The sequence below is a fragment of the Pteropus vampyrus genome, unplaced genomic scaffold (assembly GCF_000151845.1).
Source record: "Pteropus vampyrus isolate Shadow unplaced genomic scaffold, Pvam_2.0 Scaffold23, whole genome shotgun sequence".
Taxonomy (NCBI): Eukaryota; Metazoa; Chordata; class Mammalia; order Chiroptera; family Pteropodidae; genus Pteropus; species Pteropus vampyrus.
This window is the reverse complement of record NW_011888804.1, coordinates 1,275,916-1,295,732: the sequence shown is the minus strand read 5'-3', so window position 1 is coordinate 1,295,732 and position 19,817 is coordinate 1,275,916. Positions and strand designations below refer to the sequence as shown.

The following is a 19,817-nucleotide window of genomic DNA, read 5'->3' as shown; positions in this document are numbered from 1 at the left end:
CCACAGCCCCTCTTCCGGTCCCGGACAGAGTTTGAGGAGATGACCATCCTGTATGACATCTGGAATGGCGGCATTGACGAGGAGGACATCCGCTTCCTGTGTGTCACTTACGAGCGGCTGCTGCAGCAGGACAATGGCATGGACTGGCTCAATGACACGCTCTGGGTCTACCACCCCTATATCCTGCCGGACGGGGCGGGGGCCCACACCTCCTAGCGCACAGGGATCCTCACCATGTCTCTGGGCCCCGACTCCCACGATACCCCTGAAGGCAATAGCCTGAGCCACGGTCACCTATGGAGCAGTGTCTGTGTCGGCCCTGGCCGGGCTCTGTACGGAATTATCACTGGCACTTAAAACACGTCCTCTGTGCCAGGCCATCTCACCCCCAGAGTTAGATGGTTAGCAGGTCTTAGGGCCAAACATGACGACGTGATGGTGGCAGAGACTGACCGAGGGCCTGCTCTTCCTGGGCCCTTATCAACCTAATTTAACCTTCTCAACAGCCCAGCGCGATTGGGCTATTATTCCTATTTTACATATGTAGAAACCAAGGCTCAGAAAAGTTCAGTGACCTGCCCAAAGTCATATACGAAGTAGCAGAGCTGAGATTTTAACCCAGGCAAATCGGGGCTCCTGACCATGATGCAGTCATCATAGTCAATTGTATTTACAGCATTTTGAGGTTGGAGCCCTCATCATTCCTGTACTAGACAGACGTATTAAGCACTTACTTTATGACAGGAACTCTGCTAAGTGCCCTAAGTATATGTAATCATTCAGGAGGCATCATTATTACTCCAGCTTGCAGAAAGTGGATAAGAAACACACCCAGGGCCATGCGACTAGGCACCCCGACAGTTCCGGCTGTCTGTGCAGTCGGTGGCGTGGGGGTGGGCAGTGAAGCTGGATGTTGTAGCCTCTTAGAGACTGGTCTGAGGGTGGAGAGGCTGGGCTGGTGGGACGGGTCTCCTGAGTGACCAGGAAGGGCTTGCCATCAGTGTCCAAGTGGCCCTTGACCCACACCCACCCACCAGCCTCTCTTCAGCTAAGAAAAAGAAACGGGATGATGGCATCCGTGAGCACGTGACGGGCTGTGCCCGCAGCGAGGGCTTCTACACCATCGATAAGAAGGACAAGCTCAGATACCTCAACAGCAGCCGCGCCAGCACGGATGAGCCCCCGGCAGACACCCAGGTACTGCCACCCGGCGCCTGCATGTGCCGGAGCCTCCTGGCCTGGGCAGGAGGTGGACGTCCTCCTGGAGGGGGTGCAGGCAGGTGTAGAGGTTGTGGAGCCAGAGGGGCAGGCACACGGAGGTTACTTACCTGGGTGCTCAGGTGAGGTGGGTGGTGGGCAGTGGAGAGCCTCCAAAGGGTTTTAGAAAGGGGACGTGAGCAGAGTTGAGTTGCATTTCCAGAGGGTCCATTCATTTCTTTTTTAAATTAGGCAAGTATTTGCTGAGCATGTGCTGTATTTCAAGTGCTCTTCTGGGGCTACAGCAGTGAACAAAACACTTGTTTTCTTCATGGAGCTTACATTTTAGTGAGGGATAAGAGATCATCAAATGAACAAATAAACGTAGACTGCCAGGTGGAGGAAATACTATGGAGAAAACGGGAGAGGAGGTTACGGGTTGGAGAGTCAGAGCCAGTCAGAGGAGGTGACATTTGAGCCAGACCTGAATGAAGTAAAGAAATGAGCCATGTGGATAACTGGGAGAGACCACGAAGAAGCAGGGAAAGACTTCAATAAAACGTTAAAGCCGAGAGGGGTTCCCGAAATCCAGCAGGGCCCGAGGCAGGGAGGACAGAGCTTGGTGGCGCGAGAGAGCAAAGGCCGGTTGTGGCCAGAGAAAGGTCATCAGGCCCCAGAGGCTGTGGTTGGACGACTGTGGTGACGAGGTCACGTTTGTGTCCTGTGTGTGACAGCAAGCCACAGGAGGGATTTGAAAGAGGGGGTGAGGGTGACATGGTTCAGTCTGTGAATTTCAAAACTTGTCCTGGCGGCGGTGTAGGGAGTTGACTGCAGGGGTCCGGTGGGGAGCCATGTTGCCGCTGCAGTTTCCATGCCAGGCTGCGGGTATGTGGGCCAGACATACTTGGAGTTGGACGACTATGAGGAAAGAGGAGATGTGCTTGAATCAGGACTGTTAGGAGGGTCGAATGGATGGGACCGGGGCCTGGGTGGGTGTAGGAGACAAGGGAATTGGGTGGGTCTGGCTTGGGGGACTGGGTACCTGGATGCCAGGTACTGAAGTGGGAAGGAAGGTGGCAGCTGCCAGGCGGTTAAATACATGAGTACAGTCTCAATGTCGGGAAGGGGACTTCCGGTCTAGGGACCTAAATTTAGGTATCGGGATGGAGATGTTGCTGGAAGGTCACAGCAAGGACAAGCTCACGCAGGGAGAGCCCGTTTGGGGAGGGGTGCAGCTCTGAGCACTAAGGGCTGGGCAGGGAGGACGAGGGAGGCCAAGAGAAGGAAGGGGTGCGAGGGTGTCAAGGAAGGAGCTGTGATTTCGAACTGGAGAGGACAGAGGGGCCCTGGCGAGGGTCACAAGGCTCAGGGCGGATGGACACCCACCATCTTCCGTCCGAGAAGCCGAGGAGGGAAAAGACAGCGAGAGTAAAGGTTAAGTTATGTCGTTTTCTTCAAGACTGGAGGAGCTCGAGCATGGCCAGATACTGGTGGGAAAGGGAGGTGACACCTGGGGACAGGACAGGCACAGATAAGACCAGAGCGAAGAAGTTGGGGCCACAGGGACCCAGAGCGTAGGGCGAGGTCGCCAGGGCTGTGAGGGAGCCGCAGGCACAGCGGTCGGTGGGTCGCGCCGCGCCCCGCCCCTGACGCCGCGCCCGCCCCGCAGGGCATGAGCATCCCCGCGCAGCCGCACGCCTCCACCCGCGCCGGCTCCGAGCGGCGCTCCGAGCAGCGCCGCCTGCTGTCCTCCTTCACTGGCAGCTGTGACAGCGACCTGCTCAAGTTCAACCAGCTCAAGGTGAGGCCGCGTCCCACCCCCACCCCCACCCCCACCCCAGGGCGACCAGGGTGGCAGCGGAGCCTGAGACCAGGGTCTCACCCCTCCTCTCCTTCCCGCCCCAAGTTCCGGAAGAAAAAGCTCAAATTCTGCAAGAGCCACATTCACGACTGGGGCCTGTTCGCCATGGAGCCCATCGCGGCCGACGAGATGGTCATCGAGTACGTGGGCCAGAACATCCGCCAGGTAGGCACTGCCCGGCGGCCGGGCGTCGGCGCGGAGCCGCCGCGGCCCAGCCGGGACTAAGGCGTCTTCCCGGCAGGTGATCGCGGACATGCGGGAGAAGCGCTACGAGGACGAGGGCATCGGCAGCAGTTACATGTTCCGGGTGGACCACGACACCATCATCGACGCCACCAAGTGCGGCAACTTCGCGCGCTTCATTAACCACAGCTGCAACGTGAGTGCCTGGCCCGGGCCGCGGACCAGCGCGGGCCACTCACCAAGCCCCGGGGGACCCGGGCGGGGTGCAAGGCCTTGTCCACAGCGCCCTGCTCCTCTGCCCGTGAAATGGGCGCAGCGGGACTGCGGTGCTCAGGCAGTGGCCCTGGGCGATCGCGAGCTCCCCCGCTGGTCGGGCTCCCGGCCTGGGGCACCGCTGTCCTCTGCAGACACAACGCTCGCTATGCCTCGTGTTGACCACTGGGACGTGGCTAGTGTGACTGAGGAGCTGAGTTTTTCTTTTAACTTTCGTTAGTTTAAACTGGAATAGCCACATGTGGCGGACGGTGATCGTAGTGGGTGGCACACGCCTGTTGGGGGGGGCGTTGGTAAGGGTGACTCATGCTAAAGACATGTGGGGAGCTCCAGCGGGGGGCAGGCTGGTCCTGGGTGAGTGCCCCAGCTCTGGCTTCCGGTCTTGGCGTCGCTTCTTAGTGAGGGCCTGGGCTTCTCACTGGATGTCTTGGTGCCTCAGTTTCCTAACCCGTAAGACGGGAGTGACAACACGGCTCCTGCAGGGTGTCTGGAGGACTGGATGGGCCCTCCAAAGCCGGCCCCATGCATGTGCTGACACAGCGAGCTCTCGGTCCCTGCTCTCCGTGATCATTGTCCGGAGGGTAGGGACTTTCCTGTCACTCTCCTGTGAGATCTAAGGGATGAGGGAATCTCCAGGTGAGGGAGTGAGTGGGGTGAGCGTCCAGTTCAGAGGGTGAGGGTGGGGGAAGGAGAGCACGTGGGGCGGGGGTGGGGGAGCTATGCCATGGCGTAGGGGGCAAGCGGGTGGGTGACAGCATGAGGCTGGCAGGGTTGGAGTGGCCAGGCCACTCAGCCTTGTAGGCAGGCAGAGGAGTTTCTTAAAGCCAAGGTAGGCCACTGGAAAGTTTCGAGCCCTCGGTGACAGGGTCTGCCCTCCCTCTGGGAAGATCTCCCTGGCCTCAGAGTCAGAAGTGGGTTTTCCCTGAGGACAAGAGGCAGTGGGAGCCACCACAGTCTGGGCATGGCTGGTGGCAGCCGGTGGAAGGCAGGGGGTAAAATCGAGAAGGCCTCAGAGACAACCAGCTGGGTATGGCGGTGGCCGGATCTGGCCTTGGCGCAGGGCACGTGGGAGGCGGAGGCCTGGAGTCCTGGGGACCTGGTGCAGCTGTACCCCAGAGCTGAGGTTTGAGATTATTGCGTCAAAGATGTCTCCTGGAGCTGCCAAGGCAAACGCTGGGCAGTGGTAGGGTTGCCAGATCTGGAGCAGGGCCAGTAAAGCTTTTCTGTAGACAGTGTTTTTGGCTTTGTGGGCCAGACCATCTCTTGGCAAATAAAGAAAGGAGCCCCGACCAAATGTAAATGATGGGTGTGGCTACGTGCCAATAAAACTTTATTTGTGGAGAGGGGGCGGGGCAGCTTGCTGACCCTCCTCTGGAGCACAGAAATGCGGCCTGGGCTAGAAATACAAATTTAGGAGTCACCTGAGGTGTAAATGGAAATCAAAGCCCTGGGAAATAATCGATTACTATCATCATTCTTATTTAATATCAGAGTCAAGGGGTCCTTGTCATCCACGTGGCAGTGGCATGGAGGTTATGTGGCAAGCAGGCAAGGCCTTGAGCGTGGGGCTCAGTTTGGGGGCCGTGGCGGGGCTGGGTCATCGGCTCACCCTCCCCTCCCATGTTGCCCACAGCCCAACTGCTACGCCAAGGTGATCACGGTGGAGTCGCAGAAGAAGATCGTGATCTACTCGAAGCAGCACATCAGCGTCAACGAGGAGATCACCTATGACTACAAGTTCCCCATCGAGGACGTCAAGATCCCCTGCCTCTGTGGCTCCGAGAACTGCCGGGGGACCCTCAACTAGGCCTGGCGCCCAGTCGGATGTCGGCCACCACCAGGGACTCCTGGCCGTGGACTCCACGGCCCAGGGCCTGGCCCCACCTCCCACCCCCATTTCAGGTGCTGTCCTCTACCCAGTGGCCATGTCAGGGCCTGGCGCCCCAACACTACCCCCAGGACCCCCGTGGCTCCAGCCCCTCAGTGGGAAAGGGCTTCTCTGTCTGTCAGCCCATGTCTCATGGTTTCTAAAAATGCTCCCTGGAGGGTTTGTGTTCACCTCCAGCATGAACGCCCTCTGTCTGTGTGTCGCTGTCCCGCTGCCCCTCCTCCATCTGTCCTGTCTCTGTCCCGTCATCATCATCAGTCTCTTTCCACGAATGCTGCTATGTTGTTTTGTCTTCTCTCTTTTTTTTTTCTCGTCATAAGAAAAGACATTTTAACCATTGAAATGTGAAGGCAGAATCAGAGAGCGAGGGCCCTCGGTGGGGGCTGCGGAGGCCTCAGCTTGACGGTGCGTGGGCCCATGTTCTGGATCCGGCCCCCAACCAGGGCACTGGGCCAGGTGCTGAAGAGAAGGGGGATCAGGCCAGGCGGCTCTGACCTCAGAACACTATGCTAGGCCCCCCTCTCTGCTGGCGGACTCAGTGAGGAGAAGACCCCCCTCCCCAAGTCTGTCCCTTCCCGAGCGGCCTGGGCGTGCCGTCTCCCGTGCAGGCCCTGGTGGAGCCAAGCGGGTCCCAGGCGAGAAGTCCCCCTCTGGGCTCTCCCTACCACCCCGCACCCTGCCACCTCCAAAATCTTGGGTTCAATGTTTACTTTCTCATTCGAATGCCAGCAACGAGGACTGGGAGGGGTCGTGTCCACTCTCTGCCGCCCTCACCTTCACTGGCAAGGAGGGGCCCCTAGGGCAGGCAGCGCCCCACTCTGGCCACCATGGCGTCTGACCTCGCGTGCACGTGGCATTTCTTGTTTATAAGCTTCACCTGCTCACCCCCAGCCCGCACCCCAACTCGGCCTGCCGGCAGCCCCCTGATCCAAGAAGTCGAGAGCATATTTATTTTCAGAGTGAGATTATTTCTCCCAGAGAAAGGAAAATCTTGGAAAAGATTTTAAAACTCAGATCTAAATCTGACCGTTTTTTTAACCCTTTTTACCCCCTTGCCATCATCCTCTTCAGGGCTTATTTCTATGGATTTTTTTCCTTGTGCGTGTATAATATCAAAACGAAGGGAAAAATAGGTTTTTGAAGTTCAGAGCCCACTTCTGTATGTATAGGCCATCATAAAGGACTTTTTCTCGGGAACATTGTTTCTTGTAGAAACACGTGGGAAGACTTTTTTTGCTCATTTCTTTGTACTTCCAAAAAACCACACACACACACACACACACACAAACGCACGCGCAAGTCCCCCGCACCCCAGAAAACAGAGCAGGCGTGTAAATAACTTATGGAAAGTGACTGTCGTGACCAGGAGTCATCCTCACCAAGACGGGACAGCTCCCGGTGGGGCCGCCCCCACCCCGCGGATGCGGGCCCTGGCCTCTGGTATCTCAGCTTGTGTCAAGCTTGTTATCATGTAAATTCTGTACAAAGAATTGTTATTTTTCTCTTTTATTTGTCGTTGGTGGTTTTCTTGTGTGTTTTTTTTTTTTTTTTTAATTTCTTCACCCCACGCCCTCTCTGTTTGAGACTGTGCCCTCTGGTTTCAAGGCCGACGAAATCAGTGGCATTAAGACACAGAGAGGGGACCTGGGCATAGCGGTGACCTTCTCTTCCGTTTGCGGTTTTCTGCCTAATTGTGCAACCGAGGAAATATTTATTTTTCAATGAGGAAATGTGTAGTTTGTAGAGACGGCTGATTTAAGTTACTCGTGCAGCCCCCAAGGGGCTGTCTCCATTCTGTCCCCTCTCCCCACAAAGGAAGCGGAGGGGGGATGGGGGAAACCGGGTCCGGGGCCAGCCTTAGCCCTCACCCTGGCCTCACCTCGCCCAACGGGCGAGGGGCCGGGCCCTCCCCGTCCCCAGAAACCCCCACCCCACCCCCGAAATGGTTTGCCATGTCCGGAAATGCGTTTGCTCATTTTTCTTTCGATGACTTCATTTTCATTGAACAAATCTTTGCTTTTGAAGAGTGGAGGGTTTCTGCTTTTTTTTTTTTCCCCCTTGTCTCTCCTTCCCTGCTTTCCTCCTCCTGAAAAGAAGAGAACCCGTATGTTTTAGGGATGTTTGTGCATATAGGCTCTACCACCCGTGTGTAACTTGTTTTGAAGAGAAGTGTTTCCGTTTGTGGGTGTGTCTTGCTGTAAATATTTGTTCATATTTTTGTGAATTCAATACTATGTACCATTGTATTATAGTAACTTTTATAAAGCAAACCATAAATATACTGACTTTTCTTACAGACACGCCATCTCTCTTGCTCTCCTCTCTCTCCCTCTCCTTTCTTTCTTTTGGGGGCACACCTGCTCTCATGGGGGGTGGGCTGGCTGGGCTGGGGACGGAGAGGGCCTAGGTGGGATGTGGTCCACTCAGATCAGCAGTTCTTAAACTCTGAGCCTGTAGGTGAATTCTGTGAACGAGGTCAAATTATCGTCAGACTAGACCTTGCACCGCTTCTTAAAGTTTTCCTTCTGGAAGCTTCCAACACCGCTAATAGTTTGCAATTAAGAAAACAAGATCCAATATCCTATTGCCATCACGAGAAGGACTCAAAAATGTTTCAAATTTAAGGAGACAGTGTTCTTGCCTGCATTTGAGTGGGGAAGGGGCTGATAAAATAGTCATAGCTTGAGAAGATTTAGATGTATGTAAGTGCGTGTGGTGTTCTGGGTCGGTCTCAGCTCTTTCTGATCCAGTGGCAGGGTGACTGAGGGCCCCCCGGAGGGTTTGTTAAACAATGTCCACCTATCCCCGAGGACAGACTCAAAATCTTGGCAAGAAGCCGCATGATTGAAAAGATGCCGTATCTCACTTTTTTACTAGAGCCATGCAAATTATACCACGATACCATTTCCCTTGTCAAGTGGCAAATATTAGATGGAAAGTCCCCATTGTTGGCAAGCGTGGGGCAGGGGACACTCGCGCACTATCAGCGGCAGCAGAAATTGCCACCACCTTTAGGAGGAAAAACTAGATATGAACAATCAGTATTCTAAATGCACATAAACTCTTGCCCCAAATGTTGCCCTGTCAAGAATCGAACCTAATAGCCATGAGCAAGATGCACCAGGATGCTGTTGGCAGCTTTGCTGCGAGCTAAGAGACGAAGGCAGGGCCGCTGTCCGTCAGCAGTGGGCTGCTCTTTGGAATCGTACGTGCAGACAGGTAATCCTCACTGCAGGTGGGTTCGTGGGAACAGAAAAATTGCTGAGGGTGAGACCGAGCCAGGAAAGAAGGTAGAGGCAGCTTCTGGTCATTCGGTCATTCGACCAACATTTATTGAACACGTACGATATGCCGGCTACCCCTCTAGGCACTGGGGACACAGGAGTGGGGAAACACTCACCATCTTCATGGTGACTGTGATTTTGTGGGTGAGCCAGACAAACATGAAGAGTAAATGCTATAGACGAGGAGAGGGTGGCAGTTGGGAGGGCAGTGAAATTTTAAATAGGGCGGCTTGGGAAGTCCACTTCGCCAACATGGGAGCAAAACTCAAAGGAGACAAGGGTCCATTCTCTCACTGCAGAGGGTGGAGAAACGGGTGCAAAGGCCCTGAGGCCGGGCCCCAACTAGCGTGAGGACCAGCAAGGAGGCCTGCGAGGCTGTGGCTGAGTAAGGGACGGGGAGAGGAAAGGAAAATAGGTCCCGGAGGCACTCAGGGGGAATAGGGGGAGGCAGACCTACTGGGCCCTGCAGGGCAGCAGGAGGACAACCCAGGGTGTCCAGCCCAAGGCACATAAGAGAAATGATCCAAACTGGAGTTGCCTTCATCTTCCCTCTCGGAACTGCTCCTCCTGCTGTATTTTCCACCTGGGTCAATGGCATTTCTGTTCTCCACCTTCGCTCATCACTGTTGCTGCTGGTCACCTAAGCTCGAAACCCAGGAATCCTGGACTTTCCCTTTCCCTCAGCTGCCAAGTCTGATGGTTCTCTTTCTCCCTTATTCTTCAAATCATCCACTTCTCCCTTTGCCCATCGGTCCCTCAGGTTAAGTCCTTTCCTCACTGGTTCTGCTATAGGGACCGAAATGGGAGCCTCAGCGAGAGACATCTGCATGTGCAGGGCAGACAGGGGTGGGGTGAGGAGGGGGTGCCAAGTAGGCTCAGGTAGAGCCCCTCACCCAAGCCCCTCTCCAAAAAAAGAAAAATAAAAAACAAAAAACAAAAACAAAAGCAACAAACACAGCACTGACACTGAGCCAGCCTCTTTTAAACATCTTTGCTGTTAGACTCACAGCATCACTAGAAGAGCGTCACTTCATCCCCACTGAACGGATGAGGAAAACTGAGGCATCGAGAGATCAGTAGCTTGCCCAAGGTAACACAGCTTAGCAAGCAGCTGACCTGGGAGTGAGGACCCGGGAAGTCCGATTCCCTCTATGCGCTCAGCTAATGTGGGGCTACTCTGCCCAGGTCCCATCTAAAGAGGCACCCACCGCTTGGCACCAGCTGATTGTTGGGGCACAGGGAGGCAAGCCCAGGATCGCCGGGTGGTTCCAAGAATCCTAGAATTTGCATGTGAAATATCCCAACTTTCTGAAATGTTGACTCAAATTTGCTTGAAGCCACACAGACAAAATACATCTGTGAACCAGATTTGGCCTGTGAGCCACCAGTTTTCAGCCCTCCTGGGTTATAGAATTTCCCTTCTTTGCATAAGCCATAGGTAAATAGAGAGAGGGTATTTTTAACCAACAGCCCCTGGGCCTGGAGCCTGCATTGTTCTCTGGGTTCTTGCTGATGTTCCTTTTATTTCTGAAGTTTCATGATCCCAGAAGCCCTGATTTCTATTATCTGAAAAAAAAAAAAAAAAAATCCCGCAATTCTCTCATTATATCAACTTAGGTTTTTTTCTTACACTGAGATTCACCTGCTTCTAATTCTGAGTTGAGTCATCTTCAGGGAGGGCTGTTAAGCATCAGCAGAAGGAAAGATCCAATTTGCCCCCACCTCCTCTTCTCTGGTTTTGAAGAAAATTTTCCTTCCAAGAGTTTTAGGACTAGTAGTTCATCTCCCAACTGTGTCATTATTTTGCAAGGGTCACTCACACTTGAGTATGAACTAGCTTCTTTCCAAGCGGAATTCTCACTGGGACCAAGGCTGGGGAGACGAGCGGCGCTGGCGGGAGAGGGCACCGGTGACTGGCATGCTGAGGAGCTCAGATCCCTCCCACTTGCTCTATCTCTCAGAACAGGAACCATGTCCAGTGTTTGCGGAGAAAGGATGCTTTCCCAAAGTACCTTAGCTGACACCTTCCCTTTTCCTATGTCCAGAAGTTTGGGCTCAGGGCAGCAAAGTTGGGGACAGCTCATCTTTAGAGATCATAAAGCCACCAGACAGGATGCGGATGCTCTTTTTCCAGATTTTCCCGGCTCCCAAATATCATCTCCCCAGAGAGACCTTGCCCCGATCGAAATTAGTACCCCCTCGCAGCTTCACCCCCACATAATCTGCTTTCTCTTCTTCTTCTTTTTTATTTTTTGCTTTATTTTCTCAGTAGCATTTACTACTCCATGAAACGAGATTGTCTGTCTTCCCCTCTAGAGTGTAAGCCCTCTGCACCCACTTGGTTCCGAAATTCCCCCTGACCCGCGCGGTCCTATCTGTAAAGCGTTTGTACACCGCGCCTCGTTTTCCGCAGCGCTGCGAACCCGTTACAGAGATGCCTCTTGCAGCGCTGCCGTTCTGAGCGCCCCCTGGCGACCAGACGGCGTCACTGCTCCAGCCCGGCACAAAAAACGCCAAGACATCGCCTTGAAACCCCGTCGGCTTTATTCCGGAGGGCGGGAGCGGGGAGCGGCCCGAACTAGGGGGCGTGGTCAGGAGGTGGGCGGGACCTTGGGAGTCCACGCCCGGCTGGTGGGCGGGGTCTAAAGGGAGCGGCCAATAAGAAGGGCTTGCTGTTCCGGGCCTGTGGCGTGGGCGGGTTCCAGGGCGAGGGGGCGTGGCTTGCCGTGCGCCTGCAGGTGGGCGGGGGCTACATCCCGGGGACTACCCCGTTGGTCTCCAGGTCTGTGAGGTTGCCCCGCAAGGTCTGCTCCAGTTCTAAAGCCTTGAACAGTGAGTTGAAGTTGCCGGCCCCAAAACCCTGGAGCGGGAGAGAGGAGGTGAGTTGCGGGTCCAGGAAGCCAGTCGGGCTAACTTGCATGCCATTTTGGACTTGGTGGGGCCCCGTGGTACCTGGTGGTTGTGGCGCTGAATAACTTCCAGGAAGAGCGTGGGCCGGTCCTGCATGAGTGTGGAGAAGATCTGCAGGAGGTAGCCGTTTTCGTCGTAGTCCACTAGGATATTTAGCTCCTAGGCGGAAGACAGGGCTGGATTAGGGGGAGGCTAACCGGCCCTATAGCCTGGCACGGTGGAGTCCTTAGGAAGCCCATAGGAAGGGGCTCCTGCACCCACTAAACCAAGAAAAGATGTCTTTTCCAGCGATTACAGACGCCCCACAATAGATCCCCAAATTGTCCTGTTATCACCCCACTGCCACAGTCCTTGTGTAAGCCACCACAGCTGGCCTGGACCACCCAGGTAGCCTCCACAGGAGTCTCCCTGCTTCTGCTCTTGCCTTCTTACAATCCATTTTCCTCACAGACGTAAAGGGGTATTTTAAAAATCAGATCATGCCATTCCCTGCTTAAAACCCTCCAATGGAAATTGGAGCTCTCGTAGGTTAGTGCTGGGTATGTGAAATGGTACAGTGGCTGAGTTCAACCAGCTGGCTGGCAGGTCCTCAAAAGGTTAAGCTAGAGTTACCATATGACCCAGTAATTCCACTCCTAGGCATCTACCCAAGAGAACTGAAACATATGTCCGCACAAAAGTTTGTACACAAATGTGCATAGCAGCATTATTCATAATAGTCAAAATGACTGTTGTTTATTCACGCGATGGAATATTACTCAGCCATAAAAAAAGGAATGAAGTATTGACACACGTTACGACATGGATGAGTCTCGCAAACATTATGCTGTGTGAAAGAAGCCGGTCACAAAAAATCACGTATTATGATTCCATTTATACGACGTGTTTGGAAAAGACAAATCTGTAGAAACAGGAGCTAGATCAGTGGTCGCCTAGGGCTGGGGGAAGAGAGGAATGGTAGGATTGGGAAGCGATAGCTAAGGAGTATGAGATTTCTTTTTAGAGTGATGAAAATGTTCTTAAATTGATTTTGATCACGGTTGCTCAACATAGTGAATAGCTAAAAATCACTGAATTATGCACTTTGAAAGAGTGATTTCTTGTGTTATGTGACTTCTGTATGATTAAAACTGTTAAAAACAAAACAAAACACACAACCCTACATTGGTTTCTGGCCATAGAAGAACAAAATCCAAAATCCTAAATAGCCTACAAAAGGAATCAGCCCCTGCCTACCTCTATAACTGGGGCCACTCCTGAGACGCTTCCTTTCATTCACTTGAGCCTTCTCACTGTTCCTCAGACGCACAGAGGTTGCTCCTGCCTCAGGACCTTTGCACTTTCTGTTCCCTCTGCCAGGACTGCTCTCTCCCCAGCCCTTCCCACAGCCAACTCCCTCTTGTCATCTAGATTTCATTGAAATGTCACCTCCTCAGAGAAGCCTTCCCTGACTGCCTCCTGTAAAGTAGTCCCAGGTCACTCTCTGTCATAGCCTATTTTAACTTTCTGCTTGGCACTACTCTCTCCCTCTCTGATGGTGTCTGTGTTATTTATTCGTCTGTCATTTCTCCCCTGGTATGCAAGTGCCATGACCGCAGGGACCTGATCTGGTTTCCTTCTGTGTCCCAGTGCCTGCCGCGGAGTAGAAGTTCAACAGTCTTTGTGAGGCAAGATGGAACTCGGGGCTCCTTCTGCCACCTGACCAGGGGGCCTGCCAGCCTCACCTCCAGGATATCCATGTTCTCCTTCACCTGGATCTTGGCTGACTTGAGCTTCTCTCGTAGCTGTTTGTAGTATGTCGACGGAATGTTGAGGAATTCCATGCCTCTCTCTTTCAGGTGGCGAATCTGTCTCGGGGCAAGGTCAAGATCAGCCTCCTTCTCTCTCCATGCTCAACATCCCTACCCAAGTGGAGGTGCTGGGCCAGGAGGAGGCAGGGTTCCTATCTTACCTCTCTCAAACTGCCAGAGTGTCCTGTGACCTCATCCTCTTCCTCGTCTGGGTCTTGTGGGGCCCGTTAGAAGAATAGCCATCACTAACATTTGCGGAGTGCTCACCGGTGCCTGTCTCAAGCACTTCCTATGTCTTGCCTCATTATGTCCCTGCAGTGACCTTTTGAGGCATCTGGGTGATTATTATCCCCATTTCATAGCTGAGGAAACTGAGGCATTAAGTATCTAAGGGGTTAAGTATCTACTCTCAACATAGTAGCCAGAATGATTTTCTTAAAATATGAGTCATATCCCTCCTTCGCTTACCCCATGGTGGTATCACGTCCCAGAGTCACATTCCAGGTCCTCACCATCTGCTCCCCGTCTGACGCTCTGACCTTATCTCCTACCTCTCTCCGCTTTACTCATTCTGTTCCAGCCACACTGATCTTGCTGTTCCTTCAGTCTTCCTCTGCCCTGGCTGTCCTTTCTGCCTGGGGCACTTTCCCCTGTGTATCCACAGGCTTCTCTCCTTCCAACTCTGCATTCTCAAATGTCTCCTTCTCAGTGAGGCCTTTCGGGGACAGCCCTATTTAAAAATGCGGTGTCCTTCACCCTCCCTCTTCCATTGTCCTGCTGTATTTTTCTCCAGAGCACTCACTGCCACCTAACGTATATATTTTATGTATTTTGTTTTCTGCTTCCATATTGTCTTGTTGGCTGATAACGTCCTAAGTACCTAAAACAGTGCCTGGCACATAGGTGCCCAGTAAACTTCTATTGAGTGAGTGAGTGAGTGAATGAATGAATGAATGAATGAATGAAGTTGCTAGAATCATGCAGTGAATTCTTCCTTGAGCCAGGATTAAATAGGACAGTCCAGGCTCTTGTCCACTCTGCCATACTGGCTCATAACAAATAGGTGGGACCCAGCCTCCCCAAGGGCTAGATCCATAGATTCAGGACATTTAATTTGGCTCAAAGGACCTAATGGATCTTGTAGCCTAATGTCCTCACTTTCAAGGTAAGGCAACTGACGTCCAGAGAGGGGGTCGAACCCCCTCCCCTCCCAGAGAAACACAGCAAGTCACTGGCAAGACTGGAAAGAGAATCCAGGCTTCCTGTTTCCCTGGCACCTGCTGTTTCTAAAGCCCAGAATGTTCTGCAGAGAGACTGAACTCTCTGGGGTGGGAATGTGCCTACATGAGTGGCAGGGACCAGTAGGGGGGCCCTGTCAGCCCTCTGGGCCAATGAAGGGGGCTCAGGACTGCCATCGCCACCCCGACGCCATTTCTCAGAGATGGGCGCTGGAGCTGAACAGGAGGTGAATTAAGGCCAGGAACGGGCTTCTTACCGTTGTGATGATGTCTTGAGTCTTGAGAGCAATGTGCTGCACCCCGGCGCCCCCGTAATAGTCCACGTACTCCTGTGGGAGGGAAACAAGGAAACTCCTGTCATTGGCCCCGTCACTTACCCCACTGCACCCCCCCCAACAAGAGCCCTCAAACCTCGTCCCTGCTTTCTTCTTCCCCAGCCGGGACCCTGGGGCCCAGGGGAGACCCCACCTGAATCTGGGATTTCTTCTTGCCAGGCGCTGGCTCGTTGATGGGTATCTTGATGGACTCCTCATAATTGGTCATCACGATGGAACGCAGAGAGCTGTACTCCGTGTGCACCATCTTGTCATCCACGGACCAGAAACGGTGGAACTGCAGGTTATTCAGGTACCTGTGGGGTGGCCGGAAGGGCATGTTGGCTCTGGACTGACTCCATGCCCCTCTTCCACCTTCCAGAATTTGCTTCCTGAGGGAACAACCGTCTACCTCACATACATCATAGATTTGTACCTTTATTATGACAATTTTCCTCCAGATGGAAGCAAAGTTTTGTACCAAGATCCTTATATGGCAAGGCTCCACAGATGCAAATGTTTTGAGACACGCACTTGCTTCTAATTCACACTAGGATGCTGTTTGAGTAATGACAGTCTTCTTCCGAGCCTCCCTGAGGACACCCCACCTGTGCCAATCCCCTGAGGTCCCTCAGAGGGAGGACCTGTGGATCATTTTGGGCCTTAATTCCTTTGGTCTCCATAGGGAACAGCTGAATCGGTGACCTCACACTACCCTCCTACAGCCTGTGCCCCATTTCCCACTTTGGGGTCCCAGACAAGAACTGGGGAATGGGCCTGTCCCTTTGCGGGAAGGGCTTGGGCCGGGGACTCACCATTCCGAGGCAGGTAACATCTCCTGATCAGGCTGGTTTCCCACGACGTGATCAATGATCTCGAGATTGCACTGGGGTCTGGGAGAAGGATGTGCTCAGGGGGTGAGGACAAGGTTACTCCCTAAATGCCCCACTTCTTGTCGGCCCCTCAATAACAATTATAGCTGCTTATCACTTAGCACCATTCTGAGTCCACTTACACACCTGTACTAGCCCCGTTTTACAGATGAAGAGACTGAGGTGGAGAGAAATAAAGTCACTTGCTAAGGCCGAAGAGCTCTAGAGTGACAGAGCTAGGATTTGAACCTGGGCAGTCTAATTCCAGAGCCTGTGCTCTTAGCCTCTGTGCTGCCTCTTCAAGCCACCCTTGGGGACCCTCAGGGGCTCCCCGACAGGCCCGCAACACTCTGCTCTCCCAGAGAAGCCCAGCCCACATCGAGGAGAAGGGCATCGCTCTCCACCCCACCCCTGCCCCGGGGGGTACTCACAGCTTGGAAAGTAGGGTGTCCGTGGAAGCCTGGACCTTGAAGCCAGGCAGGAATGGGCCGCTGTAGTTCATCTTCTCCACCAGGGTGTGTGTCGTGTCCCCAAACTGCGGGTGGAAAACAGCCTGGCTCAGCCTCTGAGCTCCCACCCCCACCGAGGCCAGGGCACCAGCACAGCCCTGGGTTCCAGCCAGGGACTCACCCTGACTTGATGCGTGACCGTGAGCGAGTCACTTCCCTTTTCCAAAAAGAATTTCAGTCTGTCATTCGGTAATTTTTTCAACTGTCTGCCCTATGGGTCCGTAAGTTTCGTGAAGGCGGGGACACTTCCTTGCTCACCACTGTGTCCCCAGCACCTAGGGCAGTGCTCGGTGCCCAGTAGGTTCTCAGTAGAAATAGGCGGACTAAATGAAGAACGATGCGGGTGTTGGATCGAAGTATGCTGGAGGCTCTTTCGATCCTAACCATCTTTAAGCCATATTTTAACTTGAGAAGGTAGGACCTACGATTGTCTCTGTGTGACAATAACACAGGCACTAGACAGACTTGGTCATCTTTGCTGAGCGTCGAGCACTGTTCTGAGTGCTATACACGAATGATCTCATTTGACCCTTATAATAATCCTAGGAGGGGCTGTAGCTGCAGACACTGAGGCACGGAAAGACGTGGCAGCGTGTTCCAGATCACACCGGGTCCGACTCCAGTCCTTGCTCATTTCAGTGCAGTCACGAAGAAGTGAAGTGATTTGCTCAGTCATACAGCTGGTGCGGGGTGGGGCTTCCCCAGACCTCATACCTCTCTTCTTTCCAAGCCCCTGCCTGAAGCTTACCTCTCTATACTGTCACCCCCTGACTGGGGAGGAAGGGAAGCCCTTCAGGGTGGCTGGTGGCTCTCATCAGCCTCTGTACACTGGCCAAGCATTACGCTGGTCAGGCTTGAGGGAGAAGTCTGTGCTTCGAGGCACGAGGGAGGGATGGCTTAAGGAGTCGGGGTGAGGGCTTCTCCGTGGGTGCCAACGGCGAGAGAGCGGAAGCAGCCAAGTTAACTCACCGTCTGCAGCACGGCAAACTTCACCTTCCCAAACTTATCTTGCTCCACCCAGGGTTCCCGGATGATTTTGGCACCTCTTTCCCGGGCTTTCTGCGGGGGAGATGGGGGTGGGAGGGGCGGTCAGGGCTGGACCCTCCCAGAGCTGCTGCCGGCTGCTCCTGGGTGATCACCGCTCTGTGATCCTGCTGCAGCCCCCTCCAGCCCCAGGTAGGAACCCCAGCCGGCTTCTGCCGTTGCCCCTGAGACCCATGCCTCATGTGCATTTGGTGGATTGAGAAACTGAGGCCCAGGCCCAGAGTTGGGGCTGTGGGAGACAAACCAAGTGGGTTGTGGGGGTCTGTCCTGACTCTGCTAACTCACTTGTGGCCCTTCCCCCTCCCCATCAGTTTCCCCATCTGTAAAAAGGGTGGTTGCCTAAAAAGAACGTGAGCCGGCATTAACTGAATACCTGCTACGTCTCAGACTCTCTGCCAAGTGCCTTGTATGTGTGATTCACGCATTTGTTTACCAAAACCTTACTGTGTGTCTGTGCTTATCACATGTCAGGCACTGTTGTGGGTATTAACTTCTTTATCGTCACAGCAACGTTACACCAAAGGTCCCGTTATTCTCTCCGTTTTTATAGATGAGGAAATTGAGGCACAGAGAAGTTAAGTCACTTGCCCAAAGCCGCACAGCTAATGAGATCCAGACCCGGGCAGTCTGCCTCTGGAACCTATGCTCTGAACCTCAAAACTGCCTCGTGAGTACAGCGTTTGGTTCAGAGTCGTGCTCAAGAAATGGTCATTATGATCTCATTTCCTCTTTGTAACGACTCGGCGAGGTAGATGCTGTGGTTAGCCCCATTTTATACACGCAGCAACTGAGGCTCAGTGAGAGGGCGCACAGTCAGGGGCATGGAGTCACACCAACACAGAAGTGTCCTCCAGCTCTGACTGAGGGGGTCCCTCTGGCTGACAGAGGGTGGGCCAAGCCTTATTGCTTTGTCCCCACACCAGCCCAGCCGTGGTCTCACCTGTACAATGTAGTCACAGTCCTGCACCTCAAACGCGATGTCCTTCACTCCGTCACCGTGTTTCACCAGGTGATCACCCATCTCTGTGGCCGGCAGGGGGAGCGGGTGGCTTTGGAGTCGTGGCCCCTTCACCTGTCCTCCCCTTCTCCTGGGCTCCACCTCCTTCTAGCCCGCCTCCCTGAACCCTGACCCGCCCCTGCGTCCCTGACCCCACCCACCATACCATGTCTGCACCCCCCAGCACCTCAAACCCCGCTCCCCAAGGGCCTCCTCACCTTTGTTCCAGGGGTTGAGAGCAGAGGAGAAAATAAACACAATCTAAGACACAGAGGAGAAGAAGGTGAGCTGGTGGCTCAGGAGAGTGTGGGCAGGTGCCCCTGCCCGCCCTGCTCACCGCTGAGATACCCCTGATGGGGCCAAAGGATCAAATTACACCTTCCAACTGCTTGACCCTGGGTTCCAGCCCCTGCTCTGCCCCTGGCCCCAGTCCTGAGAGATGGGGGCCCCTCCCGTGCCAGACATCCCCAGGGTCGTGGGGCGAGCTGCCGGGTCAGGCCTGCCCATGGGGATTGCTCAGAGGCTAGCAAGAAGAGAGGGCTGGGCCTCCCAGGTGAGTGGGGGTCCTGGGCTGGGGACTCACCTGCCCTTGCTTGATCACGTGGCTGGCCACCTCCCTGGAGCCTGTCTCCAGGCCCCTGTAGGCTAGTGGTTCAAAGCCCATCTTGCTGCAGTAGAATGACGCAGCCTGGAGCAGAGTTGCAAGTGGGTTTACGAGGGCCAAGGGACCATCCTGGGGAGCCCCCAGTGAGAGCCCCCAGTCCCCCTCAGCCGGTCTGCCCTGTTGCCTCGGTGCTGTCCCTCTGACCCCTCCTGACCGCAGATAAGATTCGTGCTGGTGTCCCTCCCGAGCATTGGTCTCCGTGCTGGCCGTGACCCTCCCCTCCTGGGGGCCAATCACTGCCTGGCTGGCGGCCTGCCTTGTCCACGGGGCCCTCTTGCCTTCCCTTTGCCCGCTGCAGCACCCTGCCCTGGCGTCTACCTGCTTGGCGTTGCCGACCCAGAAGGTCACGGAGTGGAAGTGGAGGAATCGGCCTCTCTCGGGCTGCAGAGAGACAAGGAGTGAGGCCGAGGCCCTGGACGTGGGTTCAGACAAGTGCAGGTGGAGCCGTGTCCCCTAGCCACCTCCCTGGTCCCCAGTCTCAGCCCAGCACTGCGCCCCCGCCCTACCCCACCAGCCCACAGCCTCTCCAAGCAGCGAATCCGGTTTGTTGTGTTGAACTTGAGCTCCTAGGGGGTGGGGGGTGGGAAGCCCCCTCCGGAGACCTGCCCCGCTTTCCCGGAGAGAGACAGCCTTATGCTGCAGCCACACGAATCTCAGCCGGATCTCGGGAAGGACTTCCAGACAGGTTTAAGAGACCGGCAGGAATTTAAGAGGAGGTTGACGTTTTTTTTTTAGAGGGGGCGAGGGTTGAACCTAGCTCACTCGGGCGGGTGGGGGGCGGGCAGGAATGAAC

General features: G+C 54.3%; 2 protein-coding genes and 1 long non-coding RNA gene across 5 annotated transcripts in view; 2 read left to right on the top strand and 1 right to left on the bottom strand.

Moving 5' to 3' along the window:
* The window catches only part of SETD1B (SET domain containing 1B), a 23,199-nt gene extending 15,499 nt beyond the window's left edge, over positions 1–7,700 (top strand). The window contains exons 13-18 of the mRNA XM_023528151.1: positions 7–178; positions 1,031–1,197; positions 2,867–2,998; positions 3,104–3,223; positions 3,300–3,437; positions 5,148–7,700. Coding sequence (XP_023383919.1) covers positions 7–178; positions 1,031–1,197; positions 2,867–2,998; positions 3,104–3,223; positions 3,300–3,437; positions 5,148–5,321 — 903 coding nt within the window. The 3' untranslated portion in view covers positions 5,322–7,700. The remainder of the gene's footprint in view (positions 1–6; positions 179–1,030; positions 1,198–2,866; positions 2,999–3,103; positions 3,224–3,299; positions 3,438–5,147) is intronic.
* Positions 7,701–11,430: 3,730 nt separating this feature from the next.
* HPD (4-hydroxyphenylpyruvate dioxygenase) lies at positions 11,431–19,039 on the bottom strand. The gene is made up of 11 exons (XM_011355756.1): positions 18,944–19,039; positions 18,579–18,621; positions 18,304–18,386; positions 17,289–17,378; positions 16,242–16,345; positions 15,754–15,831; positions 15,093–15,255; positions 14,882–14,953; positions 13,321–13,443; positions 11,639–11,755; positions 11,431–11,546 (listed from the first exon to the last, which is right to left on the bottom strand). The coding sequence occupies exons 1-11, from the start codon at positions 19,022–19,024 to the stop codon at positions 11,436–11,438; spliced, it is 1,065 nt and encodes a 354-aa protein (XP_011354058.1). The 5' UTR covers positions 19,025–19,039; the 3' UTR covers positions 11,431–11,435.
* On the top strand, positions 13,266–19,786 carry LOC105289195. Of its 3 annotated transcripts, XR_002779300.1 has the most exons (8): positions 13,310–13,434; positions 15,119–15,251; positions 16,866–17,002; positions 17,341–17,495; positions 17,914–18,030; positions 18,287–18,372; positions 18,590–18,643; positions 19,323–19,786. It is a non-coding gene; the product is annotated as an uncharacterized LOC105289195 (long non-coding RNA). The 3 variants fall into 3 exon arrangements; XR_002779301.1 differs by having other exon boundaries at positions 13,266–13,389; positions 16,866–17,495; XR_895651.2 differs by having other exon boundaries at positions 16,866–17,495.
* Positions 19,787–19,817: the final 31 nt, after the last annotated feature.